This window comes from Schistocerca americana, chromosome 5 (assembly GCF_021461395.2).
Source record: "Schistocerca americana isolate TAMUIC-IGC-003095 chromosome 5, iqSchAmer2.1, whole genome shotgun sequence".
Classification (NCBI taxonomy): domain Eukaryota; kingdom Metazoa; phylum Arthropoda; class Insecta; order Orthoptera; family Acrididae; genus Schistocerca; species Schistocerca americana.
In genome coordinates, this window is record NC_060123.1 from 176,968,843 (window position 1) to 176,993,526 (window position 24,684).

The 24,684-nt window shown below is 43.2% G+C and overlaps 1 protein-coding gene and 1 non-coding gene across 2 annotated transcripts in view; one reads left to right on the forward strand and one right to left on the reverse strand.

Moving 5' to 3' along the window:
- The window catches only part of LOC124615417 (cartilage oligomeric matrix protein), a 394,327-nt gene that overhangs the window by 153,950 nt on the left and 215,693 nt on the right, over nucleotides 1-24,684 (forward strand). The window contains exon 2 of the mRNA XM_047143289.1: nucleotides 8,191-8,361. Within this exon, the coding sequence (XP_046999245.1) occupies nucleotides 8,191-8,361 (171 nt within the window). The remainder of the gene's footprint in view (nucleotides 1-8,190; nucleotides 8,362-24,684) is intronic.
- Trnat-ugu lies at nucleotides 18,628-18,702 on the reverse strand. Its single transcript has one exon. It is a non-coding gene; the product is annotated as a tRNA-Thr (tRNA).

Genomic DNA, 24,684 nt, shown 5'->3' on the forward strand with positions numbered 1-24,684 from the left:
GCAAAAAGTTCTCTCCTACACCATAAATTTCTTTTTTAGTGCGCCAATCTCTTGTTTTCCAGCGTGGAAATGTCCAGAAAGTCTGCTCCTAGTCTCCAACTCTAGAGTATTTTTCGAGAACGCCCAATAAGAACACCTCCAACCTTTTGGCGAATAAATCGTCATACCACCATGGATAGTATCAGGCTGACACAACCTGCTCTCTCCGGGAGACCGGACACGCAGTAAACAAAGCTGAATATCTTCCCTCTGTGCATCAGGAGACAGGAATCTCTTAAAACTGTTTCCCATTCCACCTGCTTTCCGAGAAGTCAATGGGCTGAGCACAGTGTCCTGTGCGAAGCGAGCTTTGACTGACCTTGGCCTTGGTTCTAAAACGGCCATTGACTTACTGCAGACCACTCCCTCCACTTATCATCCCTTTTTTGCGGGACCCATGCGGCGTGCACAGTCTTCCTACAGCTCATGGTGACAAATTGGCGAGTCCACCAGAGCGGCGTTCAGCAGAAAAATGCTGGTCGGCAACTCCCCAGATCAAGGCTCACAAGTGAAATTCACAGTCCGCGTGAACATGTTCCCAATCACGACAGAGAACTGTTCCGCGTGCCCAAGTTCCCAGTCAGAATAGAGAAGGTGTTTTCTTTCTTTTTAGTCGTCAGTCTTCTGACTGGTTGGACGCGGCACATCACGAATTTCTCTCTTGCGTCAACATCTTCATCTCAGACTAGCACTTTCAACTTGCGTTCTCAATTACTTGCTGGATGTTCTCCAATCTCTGTCTTCCTCTACGGTTTTTACCCTCTATAGTTTCCTCTAGTGCCATGGCAGTTATTCCCCGATGTCTTAACGTAAGTCCTATCCTTCTTGTCCTTCTTCTTGTCAGTGTTTTTCATATATTCTTTCCTCTCCGATTCTGCGCAGAATATCCTCATTCCTTAACTTATCACTCTGCCTAATTTTCAACATTCATCTGTAGCGCCACATCTCAAATGCTTAGATCCTCTTCTTTTCCGGCTTTCCTCCAGTCCAAGTTTCACTACCATACAATGCTGTGCTCCAAACATACATCCTCAAAAATTTCTTTGTCAAATTGAGGCCTATGTTTGATACCAGTAGACTTCTCTTCGCCATGAATGCCCTTTTGGCCAATGATAGTCAGCGTTTGATTCCTTGCCCCGTCTGTCATTGGTTATTTTCCTGCCTACGCAGCAGAATTCCTTAACTTCATCTATCACTTGACCATCAATCCCAATGTTAGGTTTCTCGCTGTTCTCATATCTGCTACCCCTCAATACTTTGTTATTAAGACTGCTCTCAATCCATATTCTGTACTCTGTTTATTCCATTCACCAGATTCTGTAATTCACTTTCACCCACGATAGCAATGTCATCGGCGAATCTCATAATATATATCCTTTCACCTTCAATTTCAATTCCACTCTTGAACCTTTCTTTTATTTACATAATTGCTTCTTCGACGTACAGATTGATCAGTAAGGGCGAAAGACTACATCTCTGTCTTACACTATTTTCAATACGAGCACCTCGTTCTTGGTTTTCCACTCTAATTATTCCCTCTTGGCCCTTGTACATGTTGTATCTTACCCGTCTGTCCATATAGCTTACCCCTGTTTTCCTCAGAATTTCGAGAATCTTAAACCATTTCACATTGTCGGACACTAGGTCGACAAATCCTGTTAACGTGTCTTGATTTTTCTTTAGTCTTGCTTCCATCAACATCCGCGACGCTAGAACTGCCTCTTTTGTGCCTTTACCTTTCCTAAAGCCAACTGATCGTCATCTAACACATCATCAATTAAGTTTTCCATTCTTCTTTATATTACTCTTGTGAGCAGCTTGAATGCATGAGAAGCTGATTGTGCGATAATTCTCGCACTTATCAATTCTTGCAGTCCCGGAATTGTGTGGATGATAGTTTTCCGAAAGTTAGATGGTGTATCGCCAGACTCATGCATTCTACACGCGAAGTGAGTAGTCGTTTTCTTGCCACTTCTCCCGATAATTATAGAAATTCTGATGGAATGTTATCTATCTCTCCTACCTTATTCGACCTTAAGTTTTCCATAGCACTTTCAAAACCTGATTCTAATATTTAATGCCCTATGTCTTCTATATCGACTCCTGTTTCTCCTATCACATCAGACACGTCTTCCCCGCATAGAGGTCTTCAGTGTACTCTTTCCACCTCTCCACTCTCTCCTCCACATTTAATAGCGGAATTCCTATTGCACTCTTAATGTTACCAACCTTGTTTTTAATTCCACCAAAGATTGTATCCTGAGTCAGTCCTTCTAATAGTCATTTCTTTTTCAATTTCTTCGCATTTTTCATGCAGCCATTTTGTCTTAGCTACCCTGCACTACCATTTTATTTCGTTTCTAAGCGACTTGTATTTCTGTACTCCTGAATTTCCCTGAACATCTTTGTACTCCCTTGTTTCATCGATCAACTCAACTATTTCTTCTGTTAATCATGGTTTCTTCGCAGTTACCTTCTTTGTGCCTATATTTTCCTTTCCAAATTCTGTGATTGCCCTTTTTAGAGATGTCCATTCCTCTTCAACTGAAATGCCTATTGAGCTGTTCCTTATCACAGTATCTACAGCGTTAGAGGGTCTCAGGAAACCACAGAAAGGACGTCCGTCAAAAAGGGGGCAGGTGGCAAAAAGGAGGCAGGTAAAACACAGTAAGGTAGTTGTAGAAACGATCGGTATTGTAGTTGTAAATTGTCATGGCCAAATTGAAAAGAACACAAAATCCCCAAGATTGGCAAAGTTTTGCAGAAGTTCGATGTTTGCGTACTTCAATGCGTGATGCTTTCAATAATTTCCACAACGAAATTCTGTCTGGGAATCTGGCAGAAAACCCAAAGAGATTCAGGTCATATAAAATGCACACCAATGACACAATCAATACCTTCACTGCGCGATAACAACTACGAAGTCACTGATGATAGTGTCACTAAACCAGAGTTATTAAACACGGTTTTCCGAAACTCCTTCACCGAAGAAGATGAAGTGAATGTTTCTGAATTCCATCAAGAACAAGCTCCATATTTAGCAATTATTTACAACCGCTCGCTCACAGAAAGATCTGTACCTAAAGACTGGAAAGTTTCTCAAGTCACACCAATAACAAAAAAGGGAAATTGGAGAAACCGCTGAATTACAGGCCTACATCGCTAACGTCGATTTGCAGTAGGCTTCTGGAACATATACCTTGTTCGAACATTATGAATTACGTAGAGGAAATAGATTTATTGACACATAGTCAGCGCGGATTCAGAAAACATTGTTCTTGTGAAACACAACTAGCTCTTTATACTCATGAAGTGATGAGTGCTATCGACAGGGGATGTCAAATTGATTCCATATCTTTAGATTTCCTGAAGGCTTTCGACATGTTCCTCACTAGCGTCTTCTAACCAAGCTGTGTGCCTACCGAGTATCGCCTCAGTTGTGCGACTGGATTCGTGATTTCCTGTCAGAAAGGTTACAGTTCGTATCAGATTGTTTGCAGAGGATGCTGTCATTTACCGTCTTGTAAAATCATCTCCAGAGACTCGTGAAACCGTGAGCAGAATCTCGTTGGATTTTTTTGCCAGATTCTGAGACAGAGTTTCGTTGTGCTAATTATTAAAAGCATCTCACATTGAAGCAAGCGCTATATTTCGAATTTCTGCAAAACTTTGCCAATCTTCGGGACTTTGCGTTCTTTTAAATTTGGCATGCTTTTTCCGTTGCTTCTGCAACAGCGATCTGACCCTTTTTGTGTACCGTGGGGGATGAGTACCATCACTTATTAATTTATGTGGTATATATCTCTCAATTACCGTCGATACTGTCTTTTTGAAATCATTCCACGTCTTTTCTACGCTTACGTAATCAAATCGGATGGAGTGGAGATTGTCTCTTAAAAAGGTGTTAAGAGCATTTTTATCAGCTTTTTTTAAAAAATATATATACTTTGCGTTTCCTTTTGATGGTTGTGAGTGTTACTGGATTCAGCCTAGCAGCAACTGCCTTGTGGTCGCTAATCCCCGTATTCGTCATGATGCTCCCTATTTGTCCAGGATTATTTGTTGCTAAGAGGTCAAGTATGATTTCGCAACCATTTACGCTTCGAGTGGGCTCATGAACTAATTGTTCAAAATAATTTGCTGAGAAAGCATTCAGTACAATTTCGGATGACGTTTTATGCCTACCGCCGGCTTTAAACGTATAATTTTTCCAGCAGTGGGGTACCTATTTGAAATGAGACTCAAGTTTTCTTTGGACTGGTCAGCAACTATATCGTCTGAGTCGAGGGGTGGTAAAACGATCCAATTAATAGTTTAGTCCGATTGTCAAGTATAACCTCTACCCATACTATTTCGCAGGAACTATCTACTTCAGTTTCACTACAAGGCTTCTACTTCTGACAGCAATAAATACTCCAGCACCAACTGTATTTAATCTATCCTTTCTGTTAAGTCGTTTGAAAAAATTTCGGCTGATTTCCGGCTTTAACCAGCTTTCTGTACCTATAACTATTTGAGCTTCAGTGCTTTCTATTAGGGCTTGGTACTCTGGTTCTTTCCCAACACAGCTACGACAATTTACAATACCGATCGTTTGTACAACTACCTTACTGTGTTTTACCTGCCCCCTTTTAGACGGACGCCCTTTCTGTGGTTTCCTGAGACCCTCTAACCTAAAAAACCGCTCAGTTCCTTGCACACAGCCCCAGCTACCCGTGTAGCCGCTTCCTGTGTGTAGTGGACTCCTGGTCTATTAAGCGGAACCCGGAAACCCACCACCCGATGGCGTAAGTCAAGGAATCTGCAGCCTACACGGTCACAGAACTGCCTCAGCCTCTGTTCAAACCCCCTACTCGGCTATGCACCAAAGACCACAGTCGGTTCTGTCGACGATGCTGCAGATGGTGAGCTCCGCCGTAATCTCGGAAGCAAGACTGGTAGTCTTTACTATTTCCGCTAGCCGCCTGAAACCAGAGAGAATCTCCTCCGATGCAAAGGGACACACGTCCATGGTACCGACATGGGCTACCACCTGCAGTTGGCTGCACCCTGTACTCTTCATGGCATCCGGAAGCACCCTTTCCACATCCGGAATGACTCCCCCCGTTATGCATACGGAGTGCACACTGGCTTCCTTCCGCTCCTTGGTAGCCATGTCCTAAGTGGCCCCATTACGCGTCTAACGTTAGAGCTCCCAACTACCAGGAAACCCACCCTCTGTGTACCCAGACCTTGCGGACCGAAAAGCTTCCTCTGGAACAGGGTTCAAATGGCTCTGAGCACTATGGAACTTAACTTATGAGGTCATCAGTCCCCTAGAACTTAGAACTACTTAAACCTAACTAACCTAAGGACAGCCGGCCGGTGTGGCCGTGCGGTTCTAAGCGCGTCAGTTTGGAACCGCGTGACCGCTACGGTCGCAGGTTCGAATCCTGCCTCGGGCATGGATGTGTGTGATGTCCTTAGGTTAGTTAGGTTTAAGTAGTTCTAAGTTCTAGGGGACTGATGACCTCAGTAGTTAAGTCCCATAGTGCTCAGAGCCATTTGAACCATTTTGAACCTAAGGACATCACACACATCCATGCCCGAGGCAGGATTCGAACCTGCGACCGTAGCGGTCGCACGGTTCCAGATGGAACAGGGTGGACGACTGCATCTGGCTCAGACACTTTGTCAGCCACAGATAACGCCCGAAACCTGTTAGTCAAACGAACCGGAGAAGCCCTACTATTGGCCCCACGTGAAGTCTTTCGCTGCCTGCCAGAGTTATTGGGAAAATTGTGAGAAAGTGTTGTGGATATGCAGATGTCAGCGCATTCGATCCAGTCATGATAATTGCAGATATCGAAGAAATCCAAAGCGTCTTCTCATGTTTCCCACATGGACTGGCTGCTGAATAATTTGAACCATTTAAAGTTTTATTTAAATATGGATTACATATTTTATCAAAGTGTCTTTCCCATACTCTTTGGTGAATGCACCGACAGGGAAATACCGAACTGCAGTTTGAGTAAATTACAAGCACTATGGATTGCCGTAGCTTACCTTTCGAACACGTACTACATGTCCAATGCATCATTACAGTAATGGGCAACGTATCTTGTGATTGGTTTGTTGAGGGCCGACAAGAATGCCTCTTCCTTGCCAACAGCTTCATACCTCCGTCTTATCCTGCATTTTTATCTTCTATGCTTCCATCTAGTACCGTGAAATTATTCTCTGGTGTCTTAACACACTTCTTACCAGCCTGTATCTTCTTGCCAATGTTTTTTGTGCCTCATTCTTTACCTTATCAGTCCGTGTAATTTTCAACATCTATCTGTAACAGCATACGTCAAATGTTTCGATTCCATTCTTTTACGGTTTCCCACTGTCCAAGATTCACTTCTATACAACGCTGTGCGCCAAACGTACATCCTCATAAAATTTCATCGTTAAATTAAAGCCGATATTTGATATTGGTAGGCATCTTTTGCCCAGGGATGCCTTCTTTACGTGTGCTAGTCTGCTTTTTATGTCCTTCTGGCTGTGTCTGTCGTGTGTTATTGTTTGCTACCAAGGTAGCACAATTTCTTCACTTCATATATTTCGTGGCCTCAAATTTTGATAGTAAGTTTCTCAGTAATGTTATTTATGCTACTTCTCATTATTTTCATCTTTCTTCAATTTACACTCAATCCGTATTCCATACCTTTTAGACAGTACTTCGTACATCTCAGAAACGGTAAATGGTGAAAATGGCGACCACAGACCTGACGATCCCATGCAAAAACTGTGACTCGTGTAGATCTCTGACTGATATTCATTCGAAGTTCTTTACTTGGAAGTGTAATTCATGCCCAAACGTAACCTCTGACTACACTCTCATGCGAACTATTATTGAATACTGTTCATCAGTCTGGAACCTATACCAACTTTGATAGAAGTCGAGGAACATCAAAAGAAGAGCTGGCCAATTCACCATGAGTTCCTTTGGCCGACGCGAGAGTTTCACAGAAATGCTAATTACTACCAGTGGAAGATGTCATACGACGACACTGGGCTCACATATATTCTGGCAAGTTGTGAGACGACACGTGTAATCACACACCCGAATGAGACGTGCCTTGTCGATTCAAGTATCAGTTTGTCTAGCGGCTACAGTGTGATACAGTGGAAATCATAAAAAACTAAACTCCACCATAACAGACCATGAAGGCCCAAAAGTACCGACCGGCTGCGGTGTCATCCTCAGCCCACAGGCGTCACTGGATGCGGATGTGGAGGGGCATGTGGTCAGCACACCGTTCTCCCGGCCGTATGTCAGTTTACGAGACCGGAGCCCCTACTTCTCGATCAAGTAGCTCCTCAATTTGTCTGACATGGGTTCAGTGCAGCCCGCTTGCCAACAGCTCTCGGCAGACCGGTTGCTCACCCATCCTAGTGCTGGCACAGCCCGACAGCGCTTAACTTCGGTGCTCTGACGGGAACCGGCGTTGCACTGCGGCAAGGCCCTTGGCAGTGGAAGTCAGCCAGGGCTATACGTGCTTTGAATAAAACTATAAGAGTACGGATCTGTCGATAAATAAATAATTTAATCACAATTCCTTATTGTTATACCGTAGTCTACACTTTATATGCAAGTAATGCGCCTATTGTAGTAAAGTTATAATTGGCCATACCTTCTTTGAATAACGTACACCGTATTTGTGATAGGCGCGTGGATGTATCGATAAATAAATGTTCTTTTCATCATGATTAGTCATTACACCTCACCAAGAATGTAACACAATGATTGTTCCTTTCCGCAAAAACATATTTACATGTTTCGTTGTAGCGTTGAAAGTGCTTGATGGAAGACTAGTAAAATAATGACGTGACTCGAATGAAATACACTGCAGAATTCTAGTCTACCAGGTTAGCTGGTTGCGCTACTGCAACTCTTCGACAGCTGCAGCTCCCGTAAAGAGAATATATGGAAAACGCTTTACAGGATCATCGTATTAAAGCACATGCATATGAAGGATGAGCAAAATCGATGACCTGCTGTTTGCTGGCTTTCCTTACAGGCGGTGCTGTTGGTCGTACCATGGCTGGGTGATGGTGGACGACTCTGCGGCTGCGCCTTTGTGTGTCTCCCGGTCTGACGACAGGTGTGCTCTGGTGTTACAGAGGCGACGCGGCAGCTGACGGAGGTCGTGAAGAGCGACAACCTGGTGATCAGTCTGAAGCACATACGCCCCCGCAAGAGGTCGCGCGGTTCCATCGAGACGCTGCTAGCCGTGGACTTCCCAGGCTCCATGCAGAAGTTCGTGCTGCTGCTCGACCGACGGGCCAAGCGTGGTGAGTACCTTTTTTCTCACTCAGTGGACCACACACCTCTCTCTCCAGCTGTTCTACAGTCTCTAGAATCCATTTGCTGCACTCCTATGTTGAAAACTTTACAGTATCGTGTAAAAGGCGTAGAGAGTGGCGTCTGGGAGGCGTCGTTGTGTGCATGAAATTGATTTACATTTGATGTAATTGCAGTTTGTCCTGCTGTCTGGAAGAAATGGCGTTATCCTTTGTTCAAAAAAGCTCTACTTTCTTACCTTCTTGTGTGAGAGGTTCAGCCGGCCGCGGTGGCCGTGCGGTTCTAGGCGCTTCAGTCCGGAACTGCGGGACTGCTACGGTCGCAGGTTCGAATCCTGCCTCGGGCATGGATGTGTGTAATGTCCTTAGGTTAGTTAGGTTTAAGTAGTTCTAAGTTCTAGGGGACTGATGACCTCAGATGTTATGTCCCATAGTGCTCAGAGCCATTTGAACCATTTGAGAGGTTCAAGCCTATACATTTGATAGCAATAGCCACCCAGGTATCTCCATCCGCCCAAATATAGCCGGCACAAAAATACATCTTGACATTGTGCATTGTTGTCCATGTTGTCATCGTGACTGCAGTATTTGATTAAAACAAGAAAACATACCGTCTTCAGTAACTAATCGTGATTTTTATTTCAATGCACTATGCATTTCGAACCTTGAGGGTTAATTTTCAGGTGCTTGCCATCAGTTTATATCAATTTTTAAAAACAGATTATAACCTCGTTCTGCCCATCTCCATCGATAATGACAGAGTTATATCTAACATGATTTGATTTTATTTCTGACGATTATGATTCTTAGCTTTGTTGAACAATAATCTTAATTATGGTGAATCAGGTTATCTATCTAACCAAATCAGTGAACCCCATAAAGGTGAAATACGATTCATTCATATAAATTCACTTGAAATCGGCTTCACCTTAGAACTTACACTTTACTTTGCGAACTATGTGCCATAAATGAGAGCCGTCTTGCTACACCACAGCTAGCTCACGACTGCTATTACCTCCATCATAGCTAATTCACATCTCATCTTTGTACGCCACGCACTCCATTGCGAATTGTTGGAGTCAGCGATGTTATATACCAACACGTAAGGGTACTGTTCTGTTACATATCCGTACCAAAATTAAAACTTTAACTTTAGTGGTAACACAAAATTTGTATTGAAAGTTAAGAAGAAGAGAAAAAGACAAAACTTTCAAAAATCAAATAAAAATTTCTGTTAATAAATCTCATAAATTAATCACCTTTAATGAAACAGTAATTAGTGGCACAGATAAGTGTCAGTTCGTATGAACAAGTTTCATGCTAAGTGCAATGAAAATATTAATGATCCTTACTGTTAATATGATTGACTAACTATTTAATAAGGACACAAGTGTGCACTGTTACAGCATTAATTCTCATCAGAGATGATACTAGAAATTATGAGAACAACTCATTTTCAGAATATGAGAAAACAGTAAGTTATCTGACGAAAATAATGTTAATTACAGTAAATTTTGCATTCTTGTAACTAACTTATGTCTCTCACATGGGTAATACGCTTTGTATATTATTACTGCGTATGTCCGCCGTAGCTAACCCATATGACATCAAAGTATAAAAGCATGCTTATGAATGAAATTAGTAGTAAAAAAAATATTAGACGATTTGTCCAAATCTTCATTTCACTACAAAATCATTTGTGTTAATTAACAAATAAGCAAAGGAAGAACAAGTATCCTGTACATAAGTAACAAACGGTGCTGTAACTATATGTAATTGGCAAGTCGTGTTACTCATTTTGAATTGCTCCATTAAACTTTTATAGTCCTGTCTTCCTCAGATGCGTGTAATATTACGGTATATTAATAATTTTTACTTATGGACCGTCTGACAGCAACTGAATAAAGTTGCTGTCAGACGGTCCATAAGTAAAAATTATTAATATACCGTAATGCTCCATTAAAGTTCACGGTTTACCACATACACTATAATGAAATTAAAATGGTATGAGAAATAACACCGTTTACATAAATGAGAGTAGATACAGATAAAATTATCCAAGTAAACAGATATTAGAATTGCGTAAAACACTAGCATATGCCTACTGAATAAGTGTAGAGGCTGTGTACATGCTAGATTTATAAGAAATGCGTTGTTGCAAATAAGTAAGTATAAACACGAATAATTGTTACTTACGCTACTATAACACCTCAAAGGAAATTTTACACTAGCAAATGTGTGTATTATTACCCTATAAAAGCTTATTAGTGTCATAAATAAAGGCAGATATTCATCTAAAACTGTCATACAATAAAAGAAATTAACTACCTTGGCACACAGTGTGCAATCTACTCACCCAGTAGTAGTGACACGTTTGCACATGACTTGGCATGATCATCCATTGTGGTACACCTGACAAAAATTTAATCATATTGCTCATTATGAGACACCGATAGTTATTGCACTTCACAGAACTGATGTTAACCATTTCATTAGGCTGTCTGCTTTTGCTCCCCACGTACTTGTTAAGCCGTACTTGACACGCTGTTACATTGTCGCCGCTGGGGACTAAAGATCACATTAAATCGTCATAAACACTTCACTGGATATTTTGCCTTTTTAAAACCATTCAAAATGCTGAATTGTAATTCACATGCAATTATGTGGTTTCTCAAAGTAATGGGCTACGGCATCGACGCCGCAGTGGACTGAAGATCATGTTACAGTAGTTTTAACAGCGAAAGATCTCCAGCGTCGCTGATTCGTCATACATCTTGGCGTGTTGACAAAGCCATTCGTCAGTCTCCCACAGTTCTGCGTGCCACCACAACGGCGTTCCATTGGACAGTTCGTCAACATGAATGCACAGAAATTTTTTTACGGCAGCACTGAGAACCAAACACAGTCATGATGCGTGCGTAATGCACCACGTTCCTATCTCCCTGCACGTAAACAACACATTCGCGACACGAGCCACTGTTGTTGTCTGCTGCATCGTCTCGCGCAGTTAGGCGACACATTGATTCAAAATTGTCACATAGCACTTAACTCACTGCGGCTAAAAACTACAGTTCGCTACAACTTTATGTTTTTGACATGTTGAAGGCTGTGATTTTTCCAGATCTTGCCATCTCCTTTTCAAAAGAATTGGGGTGAACGACGTTCCTAATTTTGAATGGTCCATGATAGCAGTGATTAAACTTCATTATTTCTTTATTCATGCTAGATGATTTCGTTTGCATTCGGATTAGGATCAAGTCATCTACTTCGTACGCAACTGGATTTACTATTTTAACATGTGCAACTATCCTCTCTTCTGCTCTTTCTGACATCATCTCTGACGCGATTTTAAGTCGTTCTTTCTGCGTTATCTCTTTCTTCCGTGAAAAATTAATGTATTCATTGAAAATATTTTCAGGTTTCTTACCAAAACAAGGCGCATGCTGGCAATATTATGACAAACTACTGATAAGTGCTTTAAAATCGCCTAATCTTTCAATCCGTTTCTTATGCTTTTTTCCACTGTACACATGGAATAGACGTCCCAACTCACGCATAATCCGCTCTGAGGATTTTGAGGCTCGCCTATAAAAATATATCGCAATGTGTCGAATTCCTTCTTACTGCTTAAAATCTGTCTATAGATTTGAAGGAAACTGTGGCCAGTTATGTGACAAAACGCTCTCTGGCTCAACTATACTGACGAAATACTCCACTTTCAGTTTTTCAATTATAATTTTGTTGTTTGTTGGCTTTTCTGAGTGGGTGGAGTCGTATAAATTTTGAAAATACGTCCATAACAACCAGAACTTGGGTGAAGCTTCCCTTAGATCGAGGCAAAGGCCCACACAGATTACGACGCATCTGGATCGATCTGATTTTCTCAACCATGTTGATGAAAATAACATTCTCTTGTAGCTTCAGCACACACTTGCACAGCCCAAAGTGAATGTACCTAATGTAAACATACTTTGTTAGTTCATCTACATCCTCCAATTAGTTGAATTCACGTTAGTTCTCCTCCATAACACATCGTCACGTTTTAAATAATTGTGTATCTTGTCAGTAGCCTCTGTGCCAGGAATGTCATATTTTTTCTGTAATCATTTTAAGAATTCACGCACCTCCTGCTCACGTCTGATGTTATGTAAGAATTTTCGTATAAAACGTTCGCGTTCTACAGATCTCATAAAATGAGTTCTCACTTCCTTCTGCTTGGGATGCGCAACACGAATTGATTCGAATTCCTCTGACAGTCTTGAAAGAGCATCCGATTCAAAATGTATATACTAAATCTCCTGCGGCTGGTCCCGGCGGAGGTTCGAGTCTTCCCTCGAGCATGGGTGTGTGTGTTTGTCCTTAGGATAATCTAGGTTAAGCAGTGTGTAAGCTTAGGGACTGATGACCTTAGCAGTTAAGTCCATAAGATTTCACACACACTAAATCTCTAAATAATACTCCTGAAGTGCTACACTCAACGGGTTAGTCTGCTGTGCATTAGTTTACAATTTAGTAACAATTTAGTGCAATGGCAAGTGCTTCTCTTTCCGTGTCTATATATTTTCTTTCCCAGTCAGTAAGTCTGTGACTCGCGAATGCGACAGCACGATGTTCAGTGGCTCTGTTAACTTCATTTAACTGTTACTATTCTGCATGCAGCGCATGATCACTAGATTCAGTATCAAGATGGAAGTTTTCGCTCAAATCAGCATGATGAAGTATTGATGCCTCACACAGTTGTCTCTTAATTAACTCAATCGCTTCTTGATGTTCCTTATTCCATTTCCATCAGGTATCCTATAAAAGTTCGAGAAGTATAGGTGCAGGCAGACAACGTCCAGGAAGTAAGCGACGATGGAAGTTGCAGAAACTGAGAAAAGATTTCATTTTTTTATGACACTTTGGTGCTGGATCATTTCTCACAGCTTCCATTTTAGTCGGGTCAGTTCCGCGCCAAAAATTACCTGTCCAAGGAACTTAATCTGAGACTTGACGAACTCTGATGTATGCAAGTTGACTGTGACTCCATCTCTTCTAAAAGCTCCTAGCACTCGGCAGATAATATCTAAATGTTCTTCCCGTAAGGGAGTACTTATCAGAATATGGTCTATGTAGAGTGTTACATGTATCAACAAGTCCAGAAGAACAGACGTCATGAATTCATATAACTGATTCGCCTCAGTGGGCAATGAATCCGCAAGCTTAAGTGCGGATGCACATTTACGTCCGACTTCCAGCGGGAACCTAAAGATTAGCGAGCATGAACGACATGGACAGAAATGCGAAACTATTAGTCTACTTCATGACGCCTTTTACACTGCCGTACCAAAGATGAACACCGTTGCGTTAGTTTATCCCTCTAAAAATAATGAAACTTGTGAACAACAAGGAAGCCTATCATCCGCATGAGGTGGTTATTCGAAGCGCAAGAGTCCCAACACCAGTCCCAGTACGGCATACAGTTTTAACGTGTCAGGCAGTCTTACAACAACGTCAGCCTCGTTTGCATAGTAAAAGCTTCATTCCGCGTACTAAGTAAAACTGAAAGAGACTGCTTCACTAAAATGTACTCATCATCGATCGTTCAACATAATGAAGCTAAAGAGAATCAAAGCGAACAGTAACTTACAGGGACACTTGAAGACCCTTACAGGAATAACTAAAACCAGGGGAAAAGTGACAATTAACTTTTAGAGAGCAAAACACGAGCTTATTTGATATCGGACAAGATTGGCGTCTGGATTCAGGACTTCCTTACAGTTAGAACTCAACACGTCCCGCTTAACGGAACAAAATCGACAGGTGTAAAGGTGATTTCAGGAGTACCTTAAGGAAGCGTGATAGGACAGTTAGTGTTTATACAGTATATACACTACTGGCCATTAAAATTGCTACACCAAGAAGAAATGCACATAATAAAAGGCTATTCATTGGAAAAATATATTATACTAGAACTGACATGTGATTACATTTTCACGCAATTTGCGTGCATAGATTCTGAGAAATCAGTACCCAGAACAACCACCTCTGGCCGTAATAACGGCATTGATACGAGTGGGCATTGAGTCAAACAAAGCTTGGATGGCGTGTACAGGTATAGCTGCCCATGCAGCTTCAACACGATATCACAGTTCAACAAGAGTAGTGACTGGCGTATTATGACGAGCCAGTTGCTCGGCCACCATTGACCAGACGTTTTCAATTGGTGAGAGATCTGGAGAATGTGCTGCCCGGGGCAGCAGTCGAACTTTTTCTATATCCAGAAAGGCGCGTAGAGGACCTGCAACATGCGGTCGTGCATTATCCTGCTGAAATGTAGGGTTTTGCAGGGATCGAATGAAAGGTAGAGCCACGGGTCGTAACTCATCTGAAATGTTACGTCCACTGTTCAAAGTGCCGTCAATGTGAACAAGAGGTGACCGATACGTGTAACCAATGGCACACCATATCATCACGCTGGGTGATACGCCAGTATGGCGATGACGAATACACGCTTCCAATGTGCGTTCACCGCGATGTCGCCAAACATGGAGGCGACCATTATGATGCTGTAACCAAACGTGGATTCTCCCGAAAAAATGACGTTTTGCCATTCGTGCACCCAGTTTCGTCGTTGAGTACACCATCGCAGGCGCTCCTGTCTGTGATGCAGCGTCAAGGGTAACCGCAGCCATGGTCTCAAAGTTGATAGTCCATGCTGCTGCAAACGTCGTCGAGCTGTTCGTGCAGATGGTTGTTGTCTTGGAAACGTCCCCATCTGTTGACTCAGGGATCGAGACGTGGCTGCACGATCCTTTACAGCCATGCGGATAAGATGCCTGTTATCTCGACTGCTAGTGATACGAGGCCGTTTGGATCCAGCACGGTGTTCCTTATTACCGTCCTGAACCCACCGATTCCATATTCTGCTAACAGTCATTGGATCTCGACAAACGCGAGCAGCAATGTCGCGATACGATAAAGAGCAATCGCAATAGGCTACTATCCGAGCTTTATCAAAGTCGGAAACGTAATGTTACGCATTTCTCCTCCTTACACGAGCCATCACAACAACGTTTCACCAGGCAACGCCGGTCAACTGCCGTTTGTGTATGAGAAATCGTTTGGAAACCTTCCTCGTGTCAGCACGTTGTAGGTGTCGCAACCGGCGCCAACCTTGTGTGAATGCCCTAAAAAGCTAATCATTTGCATATCACAGCATCTTCTTCCTGTCGGTTAAATTTCGCGTCTGTAGCACGTTATCTTCGTGGTGTAGCAATTGTAATGGCCAGTAGTGTAATTGATCTGGTGGATAACGACAGAAGCTCCATGAAGCTGCCCACAGATGATGCTGTCGGCTATAAGAAGGCAGCCACGCCAGAAGGCTGTAGCGAATTACAGGAAGGCCTGCGTAAAACCAATGATTAAAATAGGGACTGGGAGTTGACCCTGAGCGTAAATAAATGTAACGTAGTGAACATAAATTGGCGACGAAATCCATTAATGTACGATTATACCGCTGAAGACCAATCACTGGAAACAGTGACTTTGCCGGCCGTTGTGGCCGAGCGGTTCTAAGCGCTTCAGTCTGGAACTGCGCGACCGCTACGGTCGCAGGTTCGAATCCTGGATCGAGCATGGATGTGTGTGATCTCCTTAGGTTAGTTAGGTTTAACTAGTTCTAAGTTCTAGGGGACTGATGACCTCAGATGTTAAAGTCTCATTGTGCTCAAAGCCATTTTAACCAAACAGTGACTTTCGTAAAATACCTAGGACCATCGAGAGCCACCTAAAGCAGAATGGCCAAATACTGCAGCAAAAGCAGATGCCAGGATGAGATTCATTAGAAGAAACTTAAGGAAATGTATAGCATCCACAACAGAATTAGCTTGCGAAACACTAGTTCGAATGGTTCTCGAGTATTGCTCATCAGCTGAGTCTCATATCAGGTTATATCAGTAGGAGAAATAGAGAGGACCTATAGGAGATCGGCACACTTCGCTACGGGATCGATTAGTCAGCGATAGGGTGTTACAGATATACGAATGTAGTTTAGTCGATGCGAGAGCGTTACAGATATGCTCAAAAAACTTCAGTGACAGACGCCACAAAAATGCTATTGTGCGTCAAGGGAAAATATCGATATACTGAGTTCCTAGGGGTTGGGCAACACATTACTTTCTTCCTCATACGTCCTACGAAACGACCATAACGAGCGAGAAAATCCAAAAATTAGATCTAACACGGAGATTTACCGACAATTACTCTGAGGTGACAAGTCATTGGATAGCGACATGCACATATATAGATGGCGGTAGTATCGCGTAAACAAGGTAAAAAAAGACATTGGATTGGCGGAACTATTATTTGTACTCAGGTGTTAGGCGTGAAAAAGGCTTCTGCCGTGATTATGGCTGGCACGACGGGAATTAATAGCGTTTGAACGCGGAATGGTGGTTGGAGCTAGATTTATGTAAACCGTTAGGGAATTCAAAATTACGAGATCCAGAGGGTCAAGAGTGTGCCAATAATACCAAATTTCTGGCATTGCCTCTCACCACGAACAACGCAATGGCCGCCGGCCTTCATTTAACGAATGAGAGTAGTGGCGTTTGCGCAGAGTTGTCAGTGTCAATAGACAAGCAACACTCTACATCTACATATCGGCATCTACATATATGTACTCCACTAGCCACCAAGCGGTGCGTGGCGGAGGGCACAATTCGCGCCAAAGTCATATTTCCCTCCCTCTGTTCCACTCGCGGATCGCACGAGAGAAAAACGACTGTCTGAACGCCTCAGTACGAGCTTTTATTTCCCTTATCTTTGAATGATGATCATTACGCGATTTGAAAGTTGGTGATAATAATATATGCTCTACATCCTCGGTGAAGATTGGATTTCGGAATTTAGTAAGCAGTCCCTTCTGTTTAGCGCGTCGTCTATGTGCAAGTGTATCCCACTTCAAACTTTCTATTAGATTTGTAATGCTCTCGCGATGGCTAAATGTACCAGTCACGAAACTTGCCGCTCTTCTTTGGACCTTCTCAATTTCTTGAGTCAGACCCAACTGGTAAGGGTCCTACACAGACGAACAATACTCTAAGACTGGACGAACTAACGTATTGCAAGCTATTTCCTTTGCTGAAGGACTGCATCGCTTCAGTATTCTACCAATAAACCGCAACATAGAGTTCGCCTTACTCGTTACTTGTGTAATCTGATCATTCCATTTGAGATCATTTCGAATTGTCACACCCAGATACTTGACTGATGTTACCGCTTCCAAAGACTGATCATTTATTTTGTACTCATACAATAATGGGGATTTTCGCCTTGTTATACGCAGTAGGTTACACTTACTAATATTGAGAGATAACTGCCAGTCATTACACCACGCATTTATTTTCTGCAAATCCTCATTGATTTGTTCACAACTTTCGTGTGATACTGCTTTCCTGTAGACCACAGCATTATCGGCAAACAGTCTAAGGCCGCTGTCAATACCATCAACCAGATCGTTTATGCAAATCGTAAAAAGCAGAGGACCTATTACGCTGCCCTGGGGCACTCCTGAAGTTATTCTTGTTTCTGTTGAAGTTACCCCGTTCAGAACGACATACTGCTCACTGTCTGTTTGAAAACTTTCTATCCAACCGCATATGTCACTTGATAGACCGTAAGCGCGCACTTTTTGTAGCAAGCGACAGTGCGCAACTGAGTCAAACGCCTTTCGGAAGTCAAGAAGTATGGCGTCAACCTGGGAGCCGGTATCTAGAGCCTGTTGTATATCATGCATAAAGAGGGCCAGCTGTGTCTCGGGTAAAATAACTGCAGAAATCAATGAGGGACGTAGACGAACGTATCCATTGGGACAATACGGCGAGATTTTGCGTTAATGGGCAGTGGCAGCAGACGACTTGATGTGGGTGGCTTTGCTAACAGGACGACATCGCCTGCGGTCCTCTCCCGGGCTAGTGACCACATCGATTGGAGCCTAGACGACTGGAAAACAGGTTCCTGGTCAGACGTGACCCGACTTCAGTTTGTAAGACCTGATGGTAGGGTTCGAGTGTGGCACAGACCCAGGTTGTCAAGAGGGCACTGTGCAAGCTAGTGGTAGCTCCATAATGATGTAGACTGTGTTTACATGGCATTGACTGGGTCCTCTGGTCCAACTGAACCGATCACTCACTGGAAATGATAATTAGAATTGATTTAATACCTTCAGCTGCTGACGGGCTTTGATATATATCAACGGGGACAGGTGAAAATGTGTGCCCCGACCGGGACTCGAACCCGGGATCTCCTGCTTACATGGCAGAGGCTCTATCCATCTGAGCCACCGAGGGCACAGAGGATAGTGCGACTACAGGGACTATCGCGCGCACGCCTCCCGCGAGACCCACATTCTCACCTTTCATCCACACACTGCATTCGTAGTGTCCCACCCCAACTCACTCTTTACTCTTCTTACCAAGTCCAGCAAGAGTTCGGCGAATAAGTGTGCGTCAGCACAGAAGAAGAAGGTCATGGCCGGTATTACCAGGACTTTATACTTATTTGGATAAGGTGTCTGTTCTTTCGGACATGTCAGAAACAACAGAAACCGTATCCAAATAAGGAAATGGTAATGTTCGGCTACCTGGAGACCATTTGCAACCATTGAAGGACTTCATATTCCCAAAAAACGATGGAATTTTTATGGACGACAATGCATCGTATCACTGGGCCACAATTGTTTGCGATTAGTTTGAAGAACATTTTGGACACCCCGAGCGAATTATTTATGCTCACACATCGCCCATCATGAATTCCATCGAACATTTGTGGGACGTAATCCAGAGATCAGTTCGTGCACAAAATCCTGCACCAGCAACACTTTCGCAGCTATGGACGGCTGTAGAGACAGCATGACTCCGTATTTCTGAAGGGGAATTCCAAGAACTTGCTGAGTCCATGCCACGTCGACTTGCTGCACTACTCCAGGCAAAAGGGGGTCCGACACGATATTAGGAGGCGCCCCATGACTTTTGTCACCTCAGTGTGTTCTGCCCACGGACCTTTTGTGGATGGATCAGTGGAGAGGGGAGAAAGATAGTGGTACTCGAAGTGTCCTCCACCACACACCGTAATGTGGCTGGCAGAGTACACATAAGTTCGCCCCAGCGGCTCAATGGTGAGCGTGTCTACTGTTTTGCGGAGGACTCAGTTTCGATTCCCGGTACTGCCAGGGATTTTTTCTTGGTGTGGATTGGAACAGGGTACACTCAGCCTCGTGATGCTAATTGATGAGTAATGAGCTACATGGTTGAGAAATAGCGCATTCACAGGTAAAGTAAGCCGACAACAACCGAAAGAGCTGTCAGCTGATCCCAGGACCCTCCGTGTCGCATCAAAATGACGTCACTGTCAGAGGACGACATGGCGGTCGGTTGGTCCTGAACTTTGGGTTCGTACTATACATATGTAAATGTAGACGTAGATTATTACAACAAACTACGAAGAGACAATCTACCTCAAAGACAGCTGAGCCCAGTTTGCTTGCTACACCTCAGTATATTAATTGAAACAGTTTGGTTTAGACCACAGGTTAGAGATTAAAAAAATACGTTGTATTCACCAATGACATAATTTACGTTACTCGCTGCTTACTAAAAAATTGAAACTATTGTTTTCAAACGCGCAAATTTTCACTGCGGAGTATTCGTTCTCTCCACAAATTACGGCCATAATCAGCCCTTCCGTATGAGAGACAAGTCGTGATTTGTACGCAGTCCTAGAGACAAACCGGTCGGCGAACACCTGTGCAGGATTTCCCCACAAAGGAACACAGCGTGGCCGTGCGGTGTACGCCGTCTTATGGAAGGGATTCTGACGGCCCTGAGTCACAGGCCTCCGGTTCTAATTAGCAGCGCATTGCGGAACTCGATAGCTCAGATGTGGGTGACGTATGTCAGTGGCGGCCCGGCGGGGAAAGCTGGCGCCACTGAACTATGTGGGGAAACTTGTGCGGCGCTATTCTGCCACGCAGCGTGTTCTCGCACAGACGCATGTCGGCGAGTCCGTAAACGCGTTCTGCCGGGAAATATGTGAGGTCACTACCATGGGTCTCCGGGCTGCAGCCTGTACCAGAGGAGGTTAAAAGTCACTGCCTTCAGATATTAAGTTACTTAGGTCATAAATCTCTTCGTAGTGGTAGTTTCCCAGGCAGACATAAATACGCTGTAATGAAGCCTCTTCACAAAATGGAGCTAAAAGCATAGTAACGGACTGTCGACCACCTAATTTTTCAAAACCTGTTCTTTGATACTGTGCAGTAGAATTTATATACGGGTGCACTTAGTACATAAAATATACTCTGTGAGAAACAATTTATAATTCTGGCAGGACTGACAAATTAACAGGGTCAACTCATCCTAATAGATGATAGAATCAGTATTTCGGAAGTTATTACTATAAGGAACACCTTATGAATCAGCTCCTCCTGAGAAATAGTCTTCACAGCAAGTTCAGAACTTACTTGCGCATAAGAAAGCAATGTCTGTCAGTTATATGTTCATCATATTCTGAATTTGAGAAATAAAAGTATTATCTACTACCAGTTTCTGTCTTAAGGATTTGTGTCGTTTAAAACATACATTAACTAGCTGCAATGCCCAGTATTGCCCGGATGCTTAATATCTGCCACACAAAGCGACTGGCCTTTTGCCACATTGATACTCATACCTTACAGCACTTTAAATGAAATCGGAGTAAACTTGGATTTTTTAGAGAAAGACCAACCCGACAAAAGACTTTACAAGTTGCTGGTAAACCTTTCGTGATGTGAGGTCGTGGTCCAAGGAACTCTTCTGTTCCTGATATTTCGAAAGGCTTACCAGCAGCTATATCATCCGGTCGTGAAAGCCTTCATTGTATGACTTAACAAGTTGTTACCAATGGTGACGGCCGCTGTGGCCGAGCGGTTATAGGCGCTTCAGTCCGGAACCGCGCTGCTGCTGCGGTCGCAGGTTCGAATCCTGCCTCGGGCATGGATGTGTGTGATGTTCTTATGCTAGTTAGGTTTAAGTAGTTCTAAGTCTAGGGGACTGATGACCTCAGATGTTAAGTCCCATAGTGCTTAGAGCCATATGAACCATTTGTTACCGAAGCATGAAAAAAGCTTTTAGCATCTAAAACACTACTGAGAATGGAAAACTCTTCAAACATCACTCAAAGGACATGGTGTCAACAGTAACCTTCAATACTGCAGGGCTGTGTTTGAAAACGACTCGAAATGCTCGAACAGTTTACATCACAGTTCGAGAAAACTCGGGCTCTGTTCGACCTTTTGATCGGCCCGTGGTCTAGCGACTTGTTGGTAGTATATCCGGACCTGCCTTGGCGTTTGTACGGCACTGTGGAATTTAAATAATCTTCTAGGGCGTATTTCGTATGTAACAGCGGCAACTAATCAATAAATAAGAGTATGAAATCACCTTTCTTTCAAATTCTCCAGCCTTCGCTCGTCCCGCGATCTTGTGACGCCTGCTGGTACTACCTTCACCGTTGTACGGTATTTTCGCATAGGGATTACAGTCAGTTTACCGCGATATATTTCATTTGTTAGACATTTAGTGTTCCATTACGTTTCTTCGTTGTTTCATCTGATGGAAGAAAACTGAATCGGCCAAGAAGTTTGAAGTAAATCGGTCAAGAACTTTTCGAGATGTTTGGTAACAACGTTGTTTAGTTCGTTGATTTGGGGGAGGAGGCCAAACGGTAAGATCATTGGTCCCATCTGACTAGGGAAGGATGGCGAAGGAAGTCGGGCGTGTCCTTTCAAAGCAACCATCCCGGCAGTTGCCTTAAGCAATTTAGAGAAATCACGGAAAACATAAATCAGGACCGACGGAAGCGAGTTTAAACCGTCGTCCTCCCGAATGTGAGTCCAGTGTGCTAACAAAGTTCTCCTTTATATTAAAGCAATACATAGCCTATGTCCGCTCAAATGTTCTTTAGGGATCGTCTAGAAATTTGAAGTACATCGGCCAAGAACTTTTAGAGATAACCTTATCCGTTTATACATTACATACATATATGTTTCAACAGTGATCTTCCTCTTGTCTTGAAGGTAAAGCGTGTAAAATTTCGTCAAGATCGGAATAAAACAGAAGATTGCATGAATTACATATATTATTTTCCAGCTGCTCCGTCAAAAAAATGTGTCCTTTCTTTCGTTTGTGTGGTACAGATATCGGGATACAATGCGGTACTGACTCTCTTACTGAAAGGGCAAATAATAAAATGTTTGGTAAAGTTAACATATCATTCATACCAGACGTACTATCACAAAACTATAACAGAATTCAATACTTCGCTAACATAACTTATCAGAGAACCCTACAACACACAACTAATATATTCAAGCAATCATATCCGAGAGGATGATGGCACTTAATTTTTGAGGTTACGAAGACATATATAGTTACATAAAAATAATGAACTGTATGGCAGCTAAGTTTGCAGTTTTAATATTAACAACAACAAATGATTTAACAATAAAGAAAAAAAACCAAAGGTCTCGGTTTCGATCCCCAGTCAATCATAGGATTTTTATCTATCACTTACCACTTCTTTCATCTCTGGGAGTAATTGTTGACGTGAAAAACGCTGAGTTGCACTGTGGCCCGGAATCGACGTTAAATTTTAGGTCCATCTATACTGGCTGGGTACAAGGTCGGGTAAGTTAGTTCAGAGCTCGTAGGAAGTCAAAATGGCATACCACCTCGAACCTGAGCATAACTACTAAAGCTCTGCGGTGTTCAAAACAGTCTTCAGATTGAAGACATCATTACCTTTTTAATGGCTTATATAATCATTTTTGGGAAAACTGAACATAGAAATGTGGATTTTTGAATGACAGTATCAAGTTACAAGCATAGTTTTCAATGACGGTAGCGAGTTACAAGTATCTTACCTGTGTTGGTCTTAGAGCGTACTGTTACATGCGAGACATCAAGTGTCAAGGTATGCAGTTTGTTCGCAATAATGTTCACATAGTCCATAGCTGTCGAGGTACCTATGATTACTAATCGTCTCATGGACGCCCAGATGAGTCTCCGCCAAAGCGTGGTACCACCCCCACAGGCCAGTGAGCGTGTTTCAACAGGCCGTTCGCCTGGACGACTGATACTATCATCGACCTAGTGTGAGAAGTAAACGTTATTGATCCCACAGGTCGGCTCCACTCCATGGATCGACAGTCCGAGCTCGATGATCCTGTGCTCACAGCTACGGTGTGACGATGCTGTTGGGTCAAAATTGGAACACATAAGGGTCGCTTATGTTCAACAACGTTCGCTGGATGGTGTATTCCGAAACACCTGTGCCTGCATCAGCATCATACTCTCAGTAAATCTTTGTATATGAAATAGACACTATTCGTATATACAAGGGTTGGAACTTTAATAAATGGTTCAAATGGCTCTGAGCACTATGGGACATAACATCTGAGGTCATCAGTCCCCTAGAACTTAGAACTACTTAAACATAACTAACCTAAGGACATCACACACATCTATGCCCGAGGCAGGATTCGAACCTGCGACCGTAGCAGTCGCGCGGTTCCGGACTGAAGCGCCTAGAACCGCTCGACCACCGCGGCCGGCGAACTTTAATAGTGGCAACTATTTATTTAAGCTCGTACAAAATAGATACGTGTTTCAAAGTTATACTGACCTTCAAAGTAGTCACCAGCATTGTGTATAACCAGTTGCCAGCGCTGTGAAAGGCGTAGGATACTCTTAGCAGTGCCAGTTGTGTAACAGTTCGAGAGGCGCGGTCTATTGCCCGACGAATTTGTAGCAGTTCTGAAGCGAATGCCGTGAAGTGTTTCTTGTTTCTTTCAGTTTAGAAATCGAGTTGAACTTTACGAGGGCTTAAGTCAGGGGAGTGCAGTAGGTGGTATAGCACTTAGCAGCCCCATCAGTCAAACAAATCAGTAACAGCTTGCACTGTACGTGCTTGAGCATTGTCCTGCAAAATGATGGTCAGGTCCTGCAGAAAGTGTCATCACTTCTGTCTCTAAGCTGGTCGTAGGTTGCGTTCCAAAAATGAACAGCATAGAGACAGAAGTGACGACACTTTCTGCACGATCTGACCATCATTCAGGTGGCGTTGCTGACTGGTGCAGTTGTAGACCATGTAGAGCACGTTGAGCCGCAGCAGCCGTATGTAGACGTGAGCTGTCCTGCTGATAAAGCACAACGCGTTCTTATCGAAGAAATGGCAGTAGCGCGGGGACAACAGCCTGCACAATGGAGCTGACACTGGTTATTTTACCAGTCACAA